Source organism: Pseudophryne corroboree, chromosome 2 (genome assembly GCF_028390025.1).
Source record: "Pseudophryne corroboree isolate aPseCor3 chromosome 2, aPseCor3.hap2, whole genome shotgun sequence".
Lineage (NCBI taxonomy): Eukaryota > Metazoa > Chordata > Amphibia > Anura > Myobatrachidae > Pseudophryne > Pseudophryne corroboree.
This window is the reverse complement of record NC_086445.1, coordinates 79,199,756-79,214,633: the sequence shown is the minus strand read 5'-3', so window position 1 is coordinate 79,214,633 and position 14,878 is coordinate 79,199,756. Positions and strand designations below refer to the sequence as shown.

Sequence of the window (14,878 nt, the reverse complement as noted above, 5' to 3'; positions counted from 1 at the left end):
ACCGACACCTGTTTCGGTTTTAGGAGGTCTCTGACTAGAGATGACAACTCCTTGGCCTTCTCCTCCGGGAGAAACACTTTTTTCTGTTCCGTGTCCAGAACCATCCCCAGGAACAGTAGACGCGTTGTAGGAACCAGCTGCGACTTTGGAAAATTCAGGATCCAGCCGTGCTGTTGTAGCACTTCCCGAGCTAGTGCTACCCCGATCAACAACTGTTCCCTGGACCTCGCCTTTATAAGGAGATCGTCCAAGTACGGGATAATTAAAACTCCCTTTTTTCGAAGGAGTATCATCATTTCGGCCATTACCTTGGTAAATACCCTCGGTGCCGTGGACAGACCAAACGGCAACGTCTGGAATTGGTAATGACAATCCTGTACCACAAATCTGAGGTACTCCTGATAAGGAGGGTAAATGGGGACATGCAGGTAAGCATCCTTGATGTCCAGTGATACCATGTAATCCCCCTCGTCCAGGCTTGCAATCACCGCCCTGAGCGATTCCATCTTGAACTTGAACCTTCTTATATAAGTGTTCAAGGATTTTAAATTTAAAATGGGTCTCACCGAACCGTCCGGTTTCGGTACCACAAACATTGTGGAATAGTAACCCTGTCCTTGTTGAAGGAGGTACCTTGATTATCACCTGCTGAGAAAACAGCTTGTGAATCGCCTCCAGCACTGCCTCCCTGTCCAGGGGAGCTGTCGGCAAGGCAGATTTGAGGAAACGGCGAGGGGGAGACATCTCGAATTCCAGCTTGTACCCCTGAGATACTACTTGTAGAATCCAGGGATCCACCCGTGAGCGAGCCCACTGGTCGCTGAAGTTCTTGAGACGGGCCCCCACCGTACCTGGCTCCGCCTGTGGAGCCCCAGCGTCATGCGGTGGACTTAAAGGAAGCGGGGGAGGACTTTTGTTCCTGGGAACTGGCTGTATGTTGCAGCTTTTTCCCTCTACCTCTGCCTCTGGGCAGAAAGGACGCTCCTCTAACCCGCTTGCCTTTCTGGGGCCGAAAGGACTGTACCTGATAATACGGTGCTTTCTTTGGCTGTGAGGGAACATGGGGTAAAAATGCTGACTTCCCAGCTGTCGCTGTGGAAACGAGGTCCGAGAGACCATCCCCAAACAACTCCTTACCCTTGTAAGGCAAAACTTCCATGTGCCTTTTAGAATCTGCATCTCCTGTCCACTGCCGAGTCCACAATCCTCTCCTGGCAGAAATGGACATTGCGTTTATTTTAGATGCCAGCCGACAAATAGCCCTCTGTGCATCTCTCATGTATAAGACAGCGTCTTTAATATGCTCTACGGTTAGCAATATAGTGTCCCTATCTAGGGTATCAATGTTTTCCGACAGGGAATCTGATCACGCAGCTGCAGCACTGCACATCCATGCTGAAGCAATAGCCGGTCTCAGTATAATTCCTGAGTGTGTATATACAGACTTCAGGATAGCCTCCTGCTTTCTATCCGCAGGTTCCTTTAGGGCGGCCGTGTCCGGAGACGGTAGTGCCACCTTTTTTGACAGACGTGTGAGCGCTTTATCCACCCTAGGGGATGTCTCCCAACGTGACCTGTCCTCTGGCGGGAAAGGGTACGCCATTAGTAACTTTTTAGAAATTACCAGTTTCTTTTTGGGGGAAGCCCACGCTTCTTCACACACTTCATTTAATTCATCAGATGGGGTAAAAATTACTGGAAGCTTTTTCTCCCCAAACATAATACCCTTTTTTGTGGTACCTGGGGTAATATCAGAAATGTGCAACACATTTTTCATTGCCGTAATCATATAACGAATGGCTCTATTGGAATGTACACTAGTCTCATCGTCGTCGACACTGGAGTCAGACTCCGTGTCGACATCTGTGTCTGCCATCTGAGGTAGTGGGCGTTTTTTGAGCCCCTGATGGCTTTTGAGACGCCTGGGCAGGCACGGGCTGAGCAGCCGGCAGTCCCACATCTGCTATGTCGTCAAACCTTTTATGTAAGGAGTTGACACTGTCGCGTAATTCCTTCCACATGTCCATCCCTTCAGGTGTCGACCCCGCAGGGGGTGACATCACATTTATCGGCACCTGCTTCGCCTCCACATAAGCCTCCTCATCAAACATGTCGACACAGCCGTACCGACACACCGCACACACACAGGGAATGCTCTGACTGAGGACAGGACCCCACAAAGTCCTTTGGGGAGACAGAGAAAGAGTATGCCAGCACACACCAGAGCGCTATATAATACAGGGATACACACTACACACAGTGATTTTTCCCCTATAGCTGCTATAATACACAATTTGCGCCTAAATTTAGTGCCCCCCCCCCCTCTCTTTTTTACCCTATTGAGCCTGGAAACTGCAGGGGAGAGCCTGGGGAGCGTCCTTCCAGCGGAACTGTGAGGGAAAAATGGCGCCAGTGTGCTGAGGGAGAAGCCCCGCCCCCTTTTCGGCGGACTTTCTCCCGCTTTTTCTGGAATACTGGCAGGGGTAATTTTACATCTATATAGCCTCTAGGACTATATATGATGTATATTTGCCAGCCAAGGTGTCATATATTGCCCTCAGGGCGCCCCCCCCCCAGCGCCCTGCACCCATCAGTGACCGGAGTGTGAGGTGTACATGAGGAGCAATGGCGCACAGCTGCAGTGCTGTGCGCTACCTTGGTGAAGACCGATGTCTTCTGCCGCCGATTTTCCGGACCTCTTCGTTGCTTCTGGCTCAGTAAGGGGGAAGGCGGCGCGGCTCCGGGAACGAACACCAAGGTCGGGTCCTGCGGTCGATCCCTCTGGAGCTAATGGTGTCCAGTAGCCTAAGAAGCCCAAACTACCACCTGTTAGGTAGGTTCGCTTCTTCTCCCCTTAGTCCCTCGCTGCAGTGAGTCTGTTGCCAGCAGATCTCACTGTAAAATAAAAAACCTAAATATACTTTCTTTCTAGGTGCTCAGGACTTCTCCCGCTTCTTTCAGGATATTTATGGCAGGGGATTTTACACATATATAGTCTTACTGACTATATTATATTATGTGTTGTTTTGCCAAGTTAAGGTATTTATATTGCAGCCCAGGGCGCCCCCCCCCCCCCCCCCCCCCCCCCAACGCCCTGCACCCATCAGTGACCGGAGTGTGTGGTGTGCATGGGGAGCAATGGCGCACAGCTGCAGTGCTGTGCGCTACCTTAATGAAGTCCGGAGTCTTCAGACGCCGATTTTCTGGAAGTTCTTCTGGCTCTGCAAGGGGGACGGCGGCGCGGCTCCGGGACCAGACGACCGAGGCTGGGCCTGTGTTCGATCCCTCTGGAGCTAATGGTGTCCAGTAGCCTAAGAAGCCCAAGCTAGCTGCAAGCAGGTAGGTTCGCTTCTTCTCCCCTCAGTCCCTCGAAGCAGTAAGTCTGTTGCCAGCAGATCTCACTGAAAATAAAAAACCTAAATATACTTTCTTTTCTAAGAGCTCAGGAGAGCCCCTAGTGTGCAACCAGCTCGGCCGGGCACAAAATTCTAACTGAGGTCTGGAGGAGGGGCATAGAGGGAGGAGCCAGTGCACACCAGGTAGTCCTAAATCTTTCTTAGTTGTGCCCAATCTCCTGCGGAGCCGCTATTCCCCATGGTCCTTACGGAGTCCCCAGCATCCACTAGGACGTCAGAGAAAAAATAAGATTTTACTCACCGGTAAATCTATTTCTCGTAGTCCGTAGTGGATGCTGGGACTCCGTAAGGACCATGGGGAATAGCGGCTCCGCAGGAGACTGGGCACAACTAAAGAAAGCTTTAGGACTACCTGGTGTGCACTGGCTACTCCCACTATGACCCTCCTCCAGACCTCAGTTAGGATACTGTGCCCGGAAGAGCTGACACAATAAGGAAGGATTTTGAATCCCGGGTAAGACTCATACCAGCCACACCAATCACACCGTATAACTCGTGATACTATACCCAGTTAACAGTATGAAATACAACTGAGCCTCTCAACAGATGGCTCAACAATAACCCTTTAGTTAGGCAATAACTATATACAAGTATTGCAGACAATCCGCACTTGGGATGGGCGCCCAGCATCCACTACGGACTACGAGAAATAGATTTACCGGTGAGTAAAATCTTATTTTCTCTGACGTCCTAGTGGATGCTGGGACTCCGTAAGGACCATGGGGATTATACCAAAGCTCCCAAACGGGCGGGAGAGTGCGGATGACTCTGCAGCACCGAATGAGCAAACTCTAGGTCCTCCTCAGCCAGGGTATCAAACTTGTAGACTCTTGCAAAAGTGTTTGAGCCCGACCAAGTAACAGCACGGCAAATTTGTAAAGCCGAGACCCCTCGGGCAGCCGCCCAAGAAGAGCCCACTTTCCTTGTGGAATGGGCTTTTACAGATTTAGGGTGCGGCAGCCCAGCCGCAGAATGTGCAAGTTGAATCGTGCTACAGATCCAGCGAGCAATAGTCTGCTTAGAAGCAGGAGCACCCAGCTTGTTGGGTGCATACAGGATAAATAGCGAGTCAGTTTTCCTGACTCCAGCCGTCCTGAAAACATATATTTTTCAGGGCCCTGACTACGTCCAGTAACTTGGAATCCTCCAAGTCCCCAGTAGCCGCAGGCACCACAATAGGTTGGTTCACATGAAAAACTGATACCACCTTAGGAAGGAATTGGGAACGAGTCCTCAATTCTGCCCTATCCATATAAAACAATTAGATAAGGGCTTTTGCATGATAAAGCCGCTAATTCTGATACACGCCTGGCCGACGCCAAGGCCAACAGCATGACCACTTTCCACGTGTGGTATTTTAGCTCCACGGATTTAAGTGGCTCAACCCAATGCGACTTCAGGAAATCCAACACCACGTTGAGATCCCACGGTGCCACTGGAGGCACAAACGGGGGCTGACTATGCAGCACCCCCTTAACAAAAGTCTGAACTTCAGGCAGTGAAGTCAGTTCTATTTTGGAAGAAAATCGATAGAGACGAAACCTGGACTTTAATGGAACCCAATTTTAGGCCCATAGTCACCCCTGACTGTAGGAAGTGCAGAAATCGACCTAGCTGCAATTCCTCCGTTGGGGCCTTCCTGGCCTCACAGCACGCAACATATTTCCGCCATATGCGGTGATAATGGTTTGCGTTCACTTCTTTCCTAGCTTTAATTAGCGTAGGAATACTTCTTCCGGAATGCCCTTTTCCTTCAGGATCCGGCGTTCAACCGCCATGCCGTCAAATGCAGCCGCGGTACGTCTTGGAACAGACAGGCCCCCTGCTGCAGCAGGTCCTGTCTGAGCGGCAGAGGCCATGGGTCCTCTGAGATCATTCTTGGAGTTCTGGGTACCAAGCTCTTCTTGGCCAATCCGGAACAATGTGTATAGTTCTTACTCCTCTCCTTCTTATTATTCTCATTACCCTGGGTATGAGAGGCAGAGAAGGGAACACATACACCGACTGGTACACCCACGGTGTTACCAGAGCGTCCACAGCTATCGCCTGAGGGTCCCTTGACCTGGCGCAATATCTTTTTAGCATTTTGTTGAGATGGGATGCCATCATGTCCACCTGTGGCCTTTCCCAACGGTGTACCATCATTTGGAAGACTTCTAGATGAAGTCCCCACTCTCCCGGGTGGAGGTCGTGTCTGCTGAGAAAGTCTGCTTCCCAGTTGTCCACTCCGGGAATGAACACTGCTGACAGTGCTAACACATGATTTTCCGCCCATCAGAGAATCCTTGTGGCTTCTGCTATCGCCATCCTGCTTCTTGTGCCGCCCTGTCGGTTTACATGAGCGACCGCCGTGATGTTGTCTGACTGGATCAGCACCGGCCGGTGTTGAAGCAGGGGTCTAGCCTGACTTAGGGCATTGTAAATGGCCCTTAGTTCCAGAATATTTATGTGTAGGGAAGTCTCCTGACTTTTCCATAGTCATTGGAAGTTTCTTCCCGGTGTGACTGCCCCCCAGCCTCGAAGGCTGGCATCCGTGGTCACCAGGACCCTGTCCTGTATGCCGAATCTGCGGCCCCCTAGAAGATGAGCACTCTGCAGCCACCACAACAGCGACACCCTGGCCCTTGGAGACAGGGTTATCCGCCGATGCATCTGAAGATGCGACCCGGACCACTTGTCCAACAGATCCCACTGGAAGATCCTTGCATGGGACCTGGCGAATGGAATTTCTTCGTAAGAAGCTATCATCTTTCCCAGGGCTCGCGTGCATTGATGCACCGACACCTGTATTTGTATTAGGAGGTCTCTGTCTAGAGACGACAACTCCTTGGACTTCTCCTCCGGGAGAAACCCTTTTTTCCTGTTCTGTGTCCAGAACCATACCCAGGAACAGTAGACGCGTCGTAGGAACCAGCTGCGACTTTGGAATATTCAGAATCCAGCCGTGCTGTTGTAGCACTTCCCGAGATAATGCTACTCTGACGAACAACTGCTCCCTGGACCTCGCCTTTATAAGGAGATCGTCCAGTACGGGATAATTATTTCGGCCATTACCTTGGTAAATACCCTCGGTGCCGGGGACAGACCAACGGCAACGTCTGGAATTGGTAATGACAATCCTGTACCACAATTTTGAGGTACTCCTGGTGAAGAGGGTAAATAGGGACATGCAGGTAAGCATCCTTGATGTCCAGTGATACCATGAAATTCTCCAGGCTTGCAATAATCGCCCTGAGCGATTCCATTTTGAACTTGAACCTTTGTATATAAGTGTTCAAGGATTTCAATTTTAGAATGGGTCTTACCGAACCGTCTGGTTTCGGTACCACAACATTCTGGAATAGTAACCCCGGCCTTGTTGAAGGAGGGGTACCTTGATTTCACCTGCTGTAAGTACAGCTTGTGAATTGCCGCCAGTACTACCTCCCTTTCTCCGAGGGCAGCAGGCAAGGCTGATGTGAGGTAACGGCGAGGGGGAGTCGCCTCGAACTCCAGCCTGTATCCCTGTAATACTACTTGCAGAACCTAGGGATCCACCTGTGGGCAAGCCCACTGGTCCCTGAAGTTCCCGAGACGCGCCCCCACCGCACCTGTCTCCACCTGTGGAGCCCCAGCGTCATGCGGTGGACTCAGAGGAAGCGGGGGAAGATTTTTGATCCTGGGAACTGGCTTTCTGGTGCAGCTTTTTCCTTCTGCCCTTGTCTCTGTGCAGAAAGGAAGCGCCTTTGACCCGCTTGCTTTTCTGAAGCCGAAAGGACTGTACCTGAAAATACGGTGCTTTCTTAGGCTGTGAGGAAACCTGAGGTAAAAAATTTTCTTCCCAGCTGTTGCTGTGGATACGAGGTCCCAGAGACCATCCCCAAACAATTCCTCACCCTTATAAGGCAGAATCTCCATGTGCCTTTTAAAGGCAGCATCACCTGTCCACTGCCGGGTCTCTACTACCCTCCTGGCAGAATGGACATTGCAATAATTCTGGATGCCAGCCGGCAAATATCCCTCTGTGCATCCTTCATATATAAGACGACGTCTTTAATATGCTCTATGTTAGCAAAATATTTTCCCTGTCTAGGGTATTACTATTATCTGACAGGGTATCAGACCACGCTGCAGCAGCACTATTTATGCTGAGGCAAATGCAGGTCTCAGTATAGTACCTGAGTGTGTATATACAGACTTCAGGATAGCCTCCTGCTTTTTATCAGCAGGCTCCTTCAAAGTGGCCGTATCCCCAGATGGCAGTGCCACCTTTTTTGACAAACGTGTGAGCGCCTTATTCACCCCAGGGGATATCTCCCAACGTGACCTATCCTCTGGCGGGAAAGGGTACGCCAGCAGTAACTTTTTAGAAATTACCAGTTTCTTATCGGGGGAACACACGCTTCTTTACACACTTCATTCACTCATCTGATGGGGGAACAAAACACTGGCTGCTTTTTCTCCCCAAACATAAAACCCCTTTTATGTGGTACTTGGGTTAATGTCAGAAATGTGTAACACATTTTTCATTGCCGAGATCATGCAACGGATGTTCCTAGTGGATTGTGTATATGTCTCAACCTCGTCGACACTGGAGTCAGACTCCGTGTCGACATCTGTGTCTGCCATCTGAGGTAACGGGCATTTTTTGAGCCCCTGATGGCCTTTGAGACGCCTGGGCAGGCGGGGGCTGAGAAGCCGGCTGTCCCACAGCTGTTACGTCATCCAGCCTTTTATGTAAGGTGTTGACATTGTCGGTTAATACCTTCCACCTATCCATCCACTCTGGTGTCGGCCCCACAGGGGGCGACATCCCATTTATCGGCCTCTGCTCCGCCTCCACGTAACCTTCCTCATCCAACATGTCGACACAGCCGTACCGACACACCGCACACACACAGGGAATGCTCTGACTGAGGACAGGACCCCACAAAGTCCTTTGGGGAGACAGAGAGAGAGTACGCCAGCACACACCAGAGCGCTATATAATGCAGGGATTATTAACACTATAACTGAGTGATTTTCCCCCCATAGCTGCTTGTATACACATATTGCGCCTAAATTTAGTGCCCCCTCTCTCTTTTTAACCCTTTGAGCCTGAAAACTACAGGGGAGAGCCCGGGGAGCTGTCTTTCAGCTGCACTGTGAAGAAAAAATGGCGCCAGTGTGCTGAGGGAGATAGCTCCGCCCCTTTTTCGGCTGACTTTTCTCCCGCTTTTTTCATGGATTCTGGCAGGGGTAATTTATCACATATATAGCCCTGGGACTATATAATGTGATGATTTGCCAGCCAAGGTGTTTATATCCCCCCCCCCCCCCCCCCCCCAGCACCCTTCACCCATCAGTGACCGGAGTGTGAGGTGTGCATGAGCAATGGCGCACAGCTGCAGTGCTGTGCGCTACCTTGTTGAAGACAGAAGTCTTCTGCCGCCGATTTTCCGGAACACTTCTTGCTTCTGGCTCTGTAAGGGGGCCGGCGGCGCGGCTCCGGGAACGAACACCAAGGTCGGGTTCTGCGGTCGATCCCTCTGGAGCTAATGGTGTCCAGTAGCCTAAGAAGCCCAAACTACCACCAGTTAGGTAGGTTCGCTTCTTCTCCCCTTAGTCCCTCGCTGCAGTGAGTCTGTTGCCAGCAGATCTCACTGTAAAAATAAAAAACCTAAAATATACTTTCTTTCTAGGAGCTCAGGAGAGCCCCTAGTGTGCATCCAGCTCAGCCGGGCACAAGATTCTAACTGAGGTCTGGAGGAGGGTCATAGTGGGAGGAGCCAGTGCACACCAGGTAGTCCTAAAGCTTTCTTTAGTTGTGCCCAGTCTCCTGCGGAGCCGCTATTCCCCATGGTCTTTACGGAGTCCCAGCATCCACTTAGGATGTCAGAGAAAAAGGTACTGTACCTATTAAAAAGGTACAGTTGGAAGGTATGCTGCTCTTATATGGGGAGTGAGCGGTTACTGAAGATACCTCACTGATCTCACTCCCTCTCTCCTCCAGAGGAGTCCCTTGCTGTTGCTGCTGGGACTTGCACAATGATACTAGGGCTGACAGGACACTCTGGAACTGACACACAGGAACTCAGCCTCTGCAACTCACTGCCATTCTCACTCAGGATCCCACTGCTTGGTCTGCTGTGATCTCTGCTGTCCCCTGCTTACAGCACTCCTCAGTCCTCACACCAATCTCTCCATCACTCCACCCTCCCTCTGGGCTCTCTCTAGGGATTGGCCATGAGAGGTGTGGGCTGTGTCCTCCATCACACCATCCACTGTTGCTAGGCTCCAAGAAAAAGGGGGGAAAGGGTAAAGCTGCAGGTCTGTTTATATGGCAGCCCAGAGTATACAGCTGTCCTTTTTGGCAAAAAGTCTGGGCTACACAGGTTCTCACAGGGTCCTACGTGGAGCACCTGGTACAATAAGGTAATTTACATGTCAGTTGAAGGGAGCATGAGTCCTGTAAGTTCTGGGGGACACCACATAAACATCTGCAGTGAAAGTACAGGTATCAGGATTCTCTAGGATAGTTATTTATCCCAGCAGATACCCTAGCTGCAGTATTGGATATCTCCTTTATTCTAGCTATTGATAAATAGCCCCAAAATGCACTCAGAATCATCTCAAACAGAGGTGATATGTGACGTTAGGTTTTAGGTCATTTATCTCAGTTTAATAAATAGACCATTACACTCATTTTCAGCAACAAATATAGTGGTGGGATTGTCCTCTCCCCTCAGTACTAAGCAACAAGGGACACCCTGCTGCAACAAAGCTATGGGCCAAAAACAGAACACAGTGAAACAAAACATGTCAGACTCACACAGACATCATTAGTGATGCTCTTAGTTCTCTGGCTGGGGTACTAAAGCATTTCTATCACCTAAATTAAGCATCTGCATGCAGGGTCAGCAACAGAAATCTTGGGGCCCGGTAGTTATCTCGGGGGCTCCCGCAAGCCCCCTTGACTTGGCAGAGGGTGGCTTTAAAAAATAGTATATATATATATATATATATATATATACATATATATAGTATAATTGGTGTGGACTGGCACTCCCACAAGTAGGATACAGCAGCTCCGGTGCCCTCTAATCAACGGATGTTGTATGTCAAAATGCTAGGTAATAAAGCGGCACTCAGAGACTTAAAGAAATGCAGTGTATTGTAAAAGTTACTCCATGCGTTTGATGGTGTAGGAGCTTCCGCAGTATAGCAAATATATTGATTCACGCTTTTTTGCATTGATTAAGATATTTACTGTTAATCACAAAATGTGTTCGTGTATCCTTAAAAATATTGGACAGATATATTCAGACTATATACCTCAAATATCTTGTTTTAAAGCATGACGTGTTCAAGGACAAGGCAACGCCAGATGTATCCAAGGCTAATTGGAAAGAAGTTTATGTCCGAAAGACTGATAATCATGAAGCAATAAACTATATTCAAGAATGTTCTAATTGCTAATTATAATCTTGTATAATAATTGATGTATTACAGTTTTTGAGACATACATGGTGTATTCTGATTGGCTAAATGTATTGGCAAACATGAATCCCTTGTCTTTAAGCTATAAAATAAACCTATTATGGACCCTAAGCCAGGTCAACTATGGACTGCTTAGGTTACACATGATCCTGTGTCACCTTTTCATTCACTGATCTCCAACCGGTTGCAAAAGAAACAGAATTCTGACTGATGACTGCAGAGAGTTTATAGACCAGACCTGAATAGGTTAACATACCCTAACATTTTGGGAGCATCGTCCGGAGATATTCCAGCATCTCCTCCACTGGCAACAAATCCTCTGATCTTTCAGGAACCGCTGATAAAAAAAACGGTAAGTGAGATTTAATGTGTAGATTTCTACCTGCTCATTTGAATCAGCGTTTCTTGACTGAATCTGCGGAAATCCAGTCGGGAAGGTCAGAGAATATCTTAAAGAGCCCAGTGTCAGTCAGAAGAAATTTTTTTAAGGTACCATACATGTATGTTATATTGTTTAATTGTGGGTAAATATCTTCAGCTAATTTGTCACAAGTGTACAGGGGAAATTAATCAAATATCCAGAAAAAAGTTACATTTTTAAAAGGTGGCGTATAGCCAAGGTGTATTCTAATGCTGATAAACAGTTTGAATTGATAAATAACCAAAGAGGTGTATGCAAATCTTGTACCTGTGTTGTTGTGTTAAGAAAATACAAAGGGTCCGTAGCACCGATATTGGTGGCAATTACAAGCACTGAAGTCTCATTTGGTTATGTGGAAAATGATGATGAATTTTATTGTAAAATAGGTTGTCATTTAAAAAAAGGGAATTGTTGGAACATTACATTAAGAATGATTGATCTAACATCATAACCTATTGGCCTAGGAACCATATAATCCCAGGTCTAAGACCCATGTGCCCGTGCAGCCTCAAACAGCTGCCGTGCACACAGATAACAGATATAGCATTTACTGTCATCCATGTTTTTTGGATCCTTGCACTGTTGTATGTACTCTGTCAATATGCTTTTGAAAAGGTGGGGGGGGGGAGTCGGGTTGTCTGCTGAATAATGAAACCAGTGTCAGTAACTAGATTCTCCTGCACACATTGTACTGTATATATTGTATGTCCCTATGCAAGACAGTTAAGGGGTAGGATTGGGTCAGTAATAAAGAACAGCTACTGTCTGAAAGAGACACAAGGTGAACGTATTCCAAGGATAGTGGGGAGTTTACCAAGAACACAAGGAACAACAGGGGTACTGGTACAAGCAGGAGTCTATATAGGCAGGGGGATAGACCCTTGGAGTGACTTAACAATAATATTAGGGACGCATCTCAGTGATCCAGAAGAAATAATCTATTATGCAGGTCTCACTTGGGGAGCAGTACTAACAGATTTTCCACCAATACAGGGAGGAAGGGACAACACTACAACCCCAGTCATTTGTCCACAGACGGATTTAAGGAGCTCTTTAGGTACAAGGATAGAAGAGATTCTTCAGAGTCAGCGTCTCACAAGGAGATTTTAATTCCCTCATAAGGAGTTACTAAAATACCACATCAGGATGGGTTCAAACCCGTGGATATTGTTAGTAACAGGGAGGGGAGGAAAGCTCTGAAAGGAGATTTTAAGTCCCTCATAAGGGGTTACTAAAATACCACATCAGGAGGGGTTCAAACCCGTGGATATTGTTAGTAACAGGGAGGGGAAGAAAGCTCTGAAAGGAATAAGAAAATTTTTTCAAAAGAGCAGGTTTTCCGTCAGAAGGGACACTAGACCTAGAGAAATGGGAAAAATTTGCCTCCTGTAACAAGAGTTGGATAATAAAGCTCTAAAAGGAGATTTTAAGTCCCTCATAAGGAGTTACTAAAATACCACATCTTGAGGGGTTCCGCGCACGTTCATCCAGGCATGGGAGCGTGGTCTGTAAAGATGTCAGGGCCCGACAAACCCGTGGATATTGTTAGTAACAGGGAGAGGAGGAAAGCTTTGAAAGGAATAAAAATTTGCCTCCTGTAACAAGAGTTGGATAATTAAGCATAATTGTAGAGATCAAGTATCCATCTGGATCACTGTAGCACAAGAAAGAGAAAATGAAAAAAATAAGAAAAGCCAAAGAAAAGAATGCCATACCGAAGGTAACAGTTCACGTTGTCCAGGAACAAAGCAAGTGGAAAATCAGAAGCCCAACGCAAGGGGCCACAGGAAGGAACTCAAAAGAAGGGACCAAGCAAGATGACAGAAAGTGTTATTTCTGCAAGCAAAAAGGACATTTCAAGAAGAATTGCAAAAAATACAAGGAATGGTGTGAAAACCAGCAAGAAAAACCTAAAGGTGGCTTCCCGAGGTACCTCCCTGCCAAAACACCATCTGAACAAGAAAATGATCAAGTGACCCTTGTACTGCCAACAGGTCACCAATATCAATGCATTATAGACTCGGGAGCAAGCCGAACAATTTTAAAGCAGCAAGAGGTACCAAGTGAATTAATGACCACTGAGACCTAGTCCAGCAACAGCACCTCCACACTATACTCCACCCCTATACCCAGACATGCATGCACACCCAGGTACCCCTAGTATGAACAGAACTGAATCATCTGCAAGCTCACTAACAGTGAAATTGAAAAGAGATGAACCAGGAAAAGAGTGACGAATAATCAGCCCTATCTTGAAAGGATCTGTGGTTGAAAATCCGAATGATTTACCTGAGCTATGTGTACAGAATATGCCCCAGTGTCCTGATACTTTATCACAAGAAACCCCAACAAGACCAACCAAAGAAACTAGCCACCTAAAGCTCCCCTCATGTTTAAACGAGTGGTGGACACCTGGAATCAAGCTATGAGTCCAGTAAACAATTGTCCACAATCAGGAACTATAGGCGAAAGGGTGCAAATCAGGTGAAGAGGAGAAGCAAGGGGTCAAGACACAGCCTCTACAGCTTTTCATGCCCAGGTGCATAATGTACAGAATAAACTGACATATTTTCCAGAAAGATTGTGTTCGGTATGTCAGTTTTGCATTCCAGAAGGATATGAACATTGCCCAAATTGTGGAAACTGGATTTCACCCCATGAACCACCATGCCAAGATATCTATGCGACTAGAAATACTGAAAGACGGTCATCATTGCCTGTTTCTCTGTATCCAGCACAAGTACAGATAATACACAACCCAGATAATGCAGCCAGGACGAACGAACCATACATCGTACAGAGCCAACACCACAAACCATGGTATGGCAATGACCTCGCAAATATAGTTGCAGAGTCCCCAGATCCTAGAAAAAAAACAACAGCATTTTATGCCTATATGGAAAGAATTCAAACCATATGGACACCGGCATGGGTCAACTACCACCAGTTGTGTGAGGCTATACTAGGACCAGGAACTGCCCAAACAGTAAGCACCATGTTAAAAGCAGATGCAGTAGATGATTGCCCAGCCATAACGGACATTCAGACAGAGTAAAATAGAACAACGTTTGAAAGTGGAAAGATGTACATGACAAGACTTAAGAGATGGTGTCATGCACAGACACTCAGAGCACCAACAGCCCCAGATTTGAAACAGGAAAAGACTGAGTCCATCAGAACTTACTATGATAAAGTCACTATACGACACACAAGATGATAGAATATGAAGGTGTGCAACTCCTGTGTCGGCAACAGTGTACTCAGTCACCACTGGCAGTTCGATAAAAGTGACTTTACCCACAGGAGACCCAAGGGTTTCAAGAGCTGTTTTTATGCACAACCAGATTCCTCTACGTTTACTTACAGATCAAGCCATTGCAACGACTGGATTGGGAGGTTAAGCCCTACCCCTGCAAGAAAGCAAAGATGTAACCTGAAATACAAGCTGCTATACAAGACTATCTCTCACAGGAAAAGTAAGACAAAGAGGAACAACAACTCCCAGCATAAACATCATTATGTTAAACACCAGCCTGGGTGGACTTGGACTAAGACGATGACATGCCAGCAGCAGTGAGAAAGA

The 14,878-nt window shown here is 47.5% G+C and overlaps 1 protein-coding gene across 1 annotated transcript in view; it reads left to right on the top strand.

Annotated features, from left to right (window-relative positions):
• Window positions 1–10,868, top strand: part of MRE11 (MRE11 homolog, double strand break repair nuclease) — a 605,744-nt gene extending 594,876 nt beyond the window's left edge. Inside the window, exon 20 of the mRNA XM_063951452.1 lies at window positions 10,731–10,868. Within this exon, the coding sequence (XP_063807522.1) occupies window positions 10,731–10,853 (123 nt within the window). The 3' untranslated portion in view covers window positions 10,854–10,868. The remainder of the gene's footprint in view (window positions 1–10,730) is intronic.
• The last annotated feature ends 4,010 nt before the right edge of the window (window positions 10,869–14,878 follow it).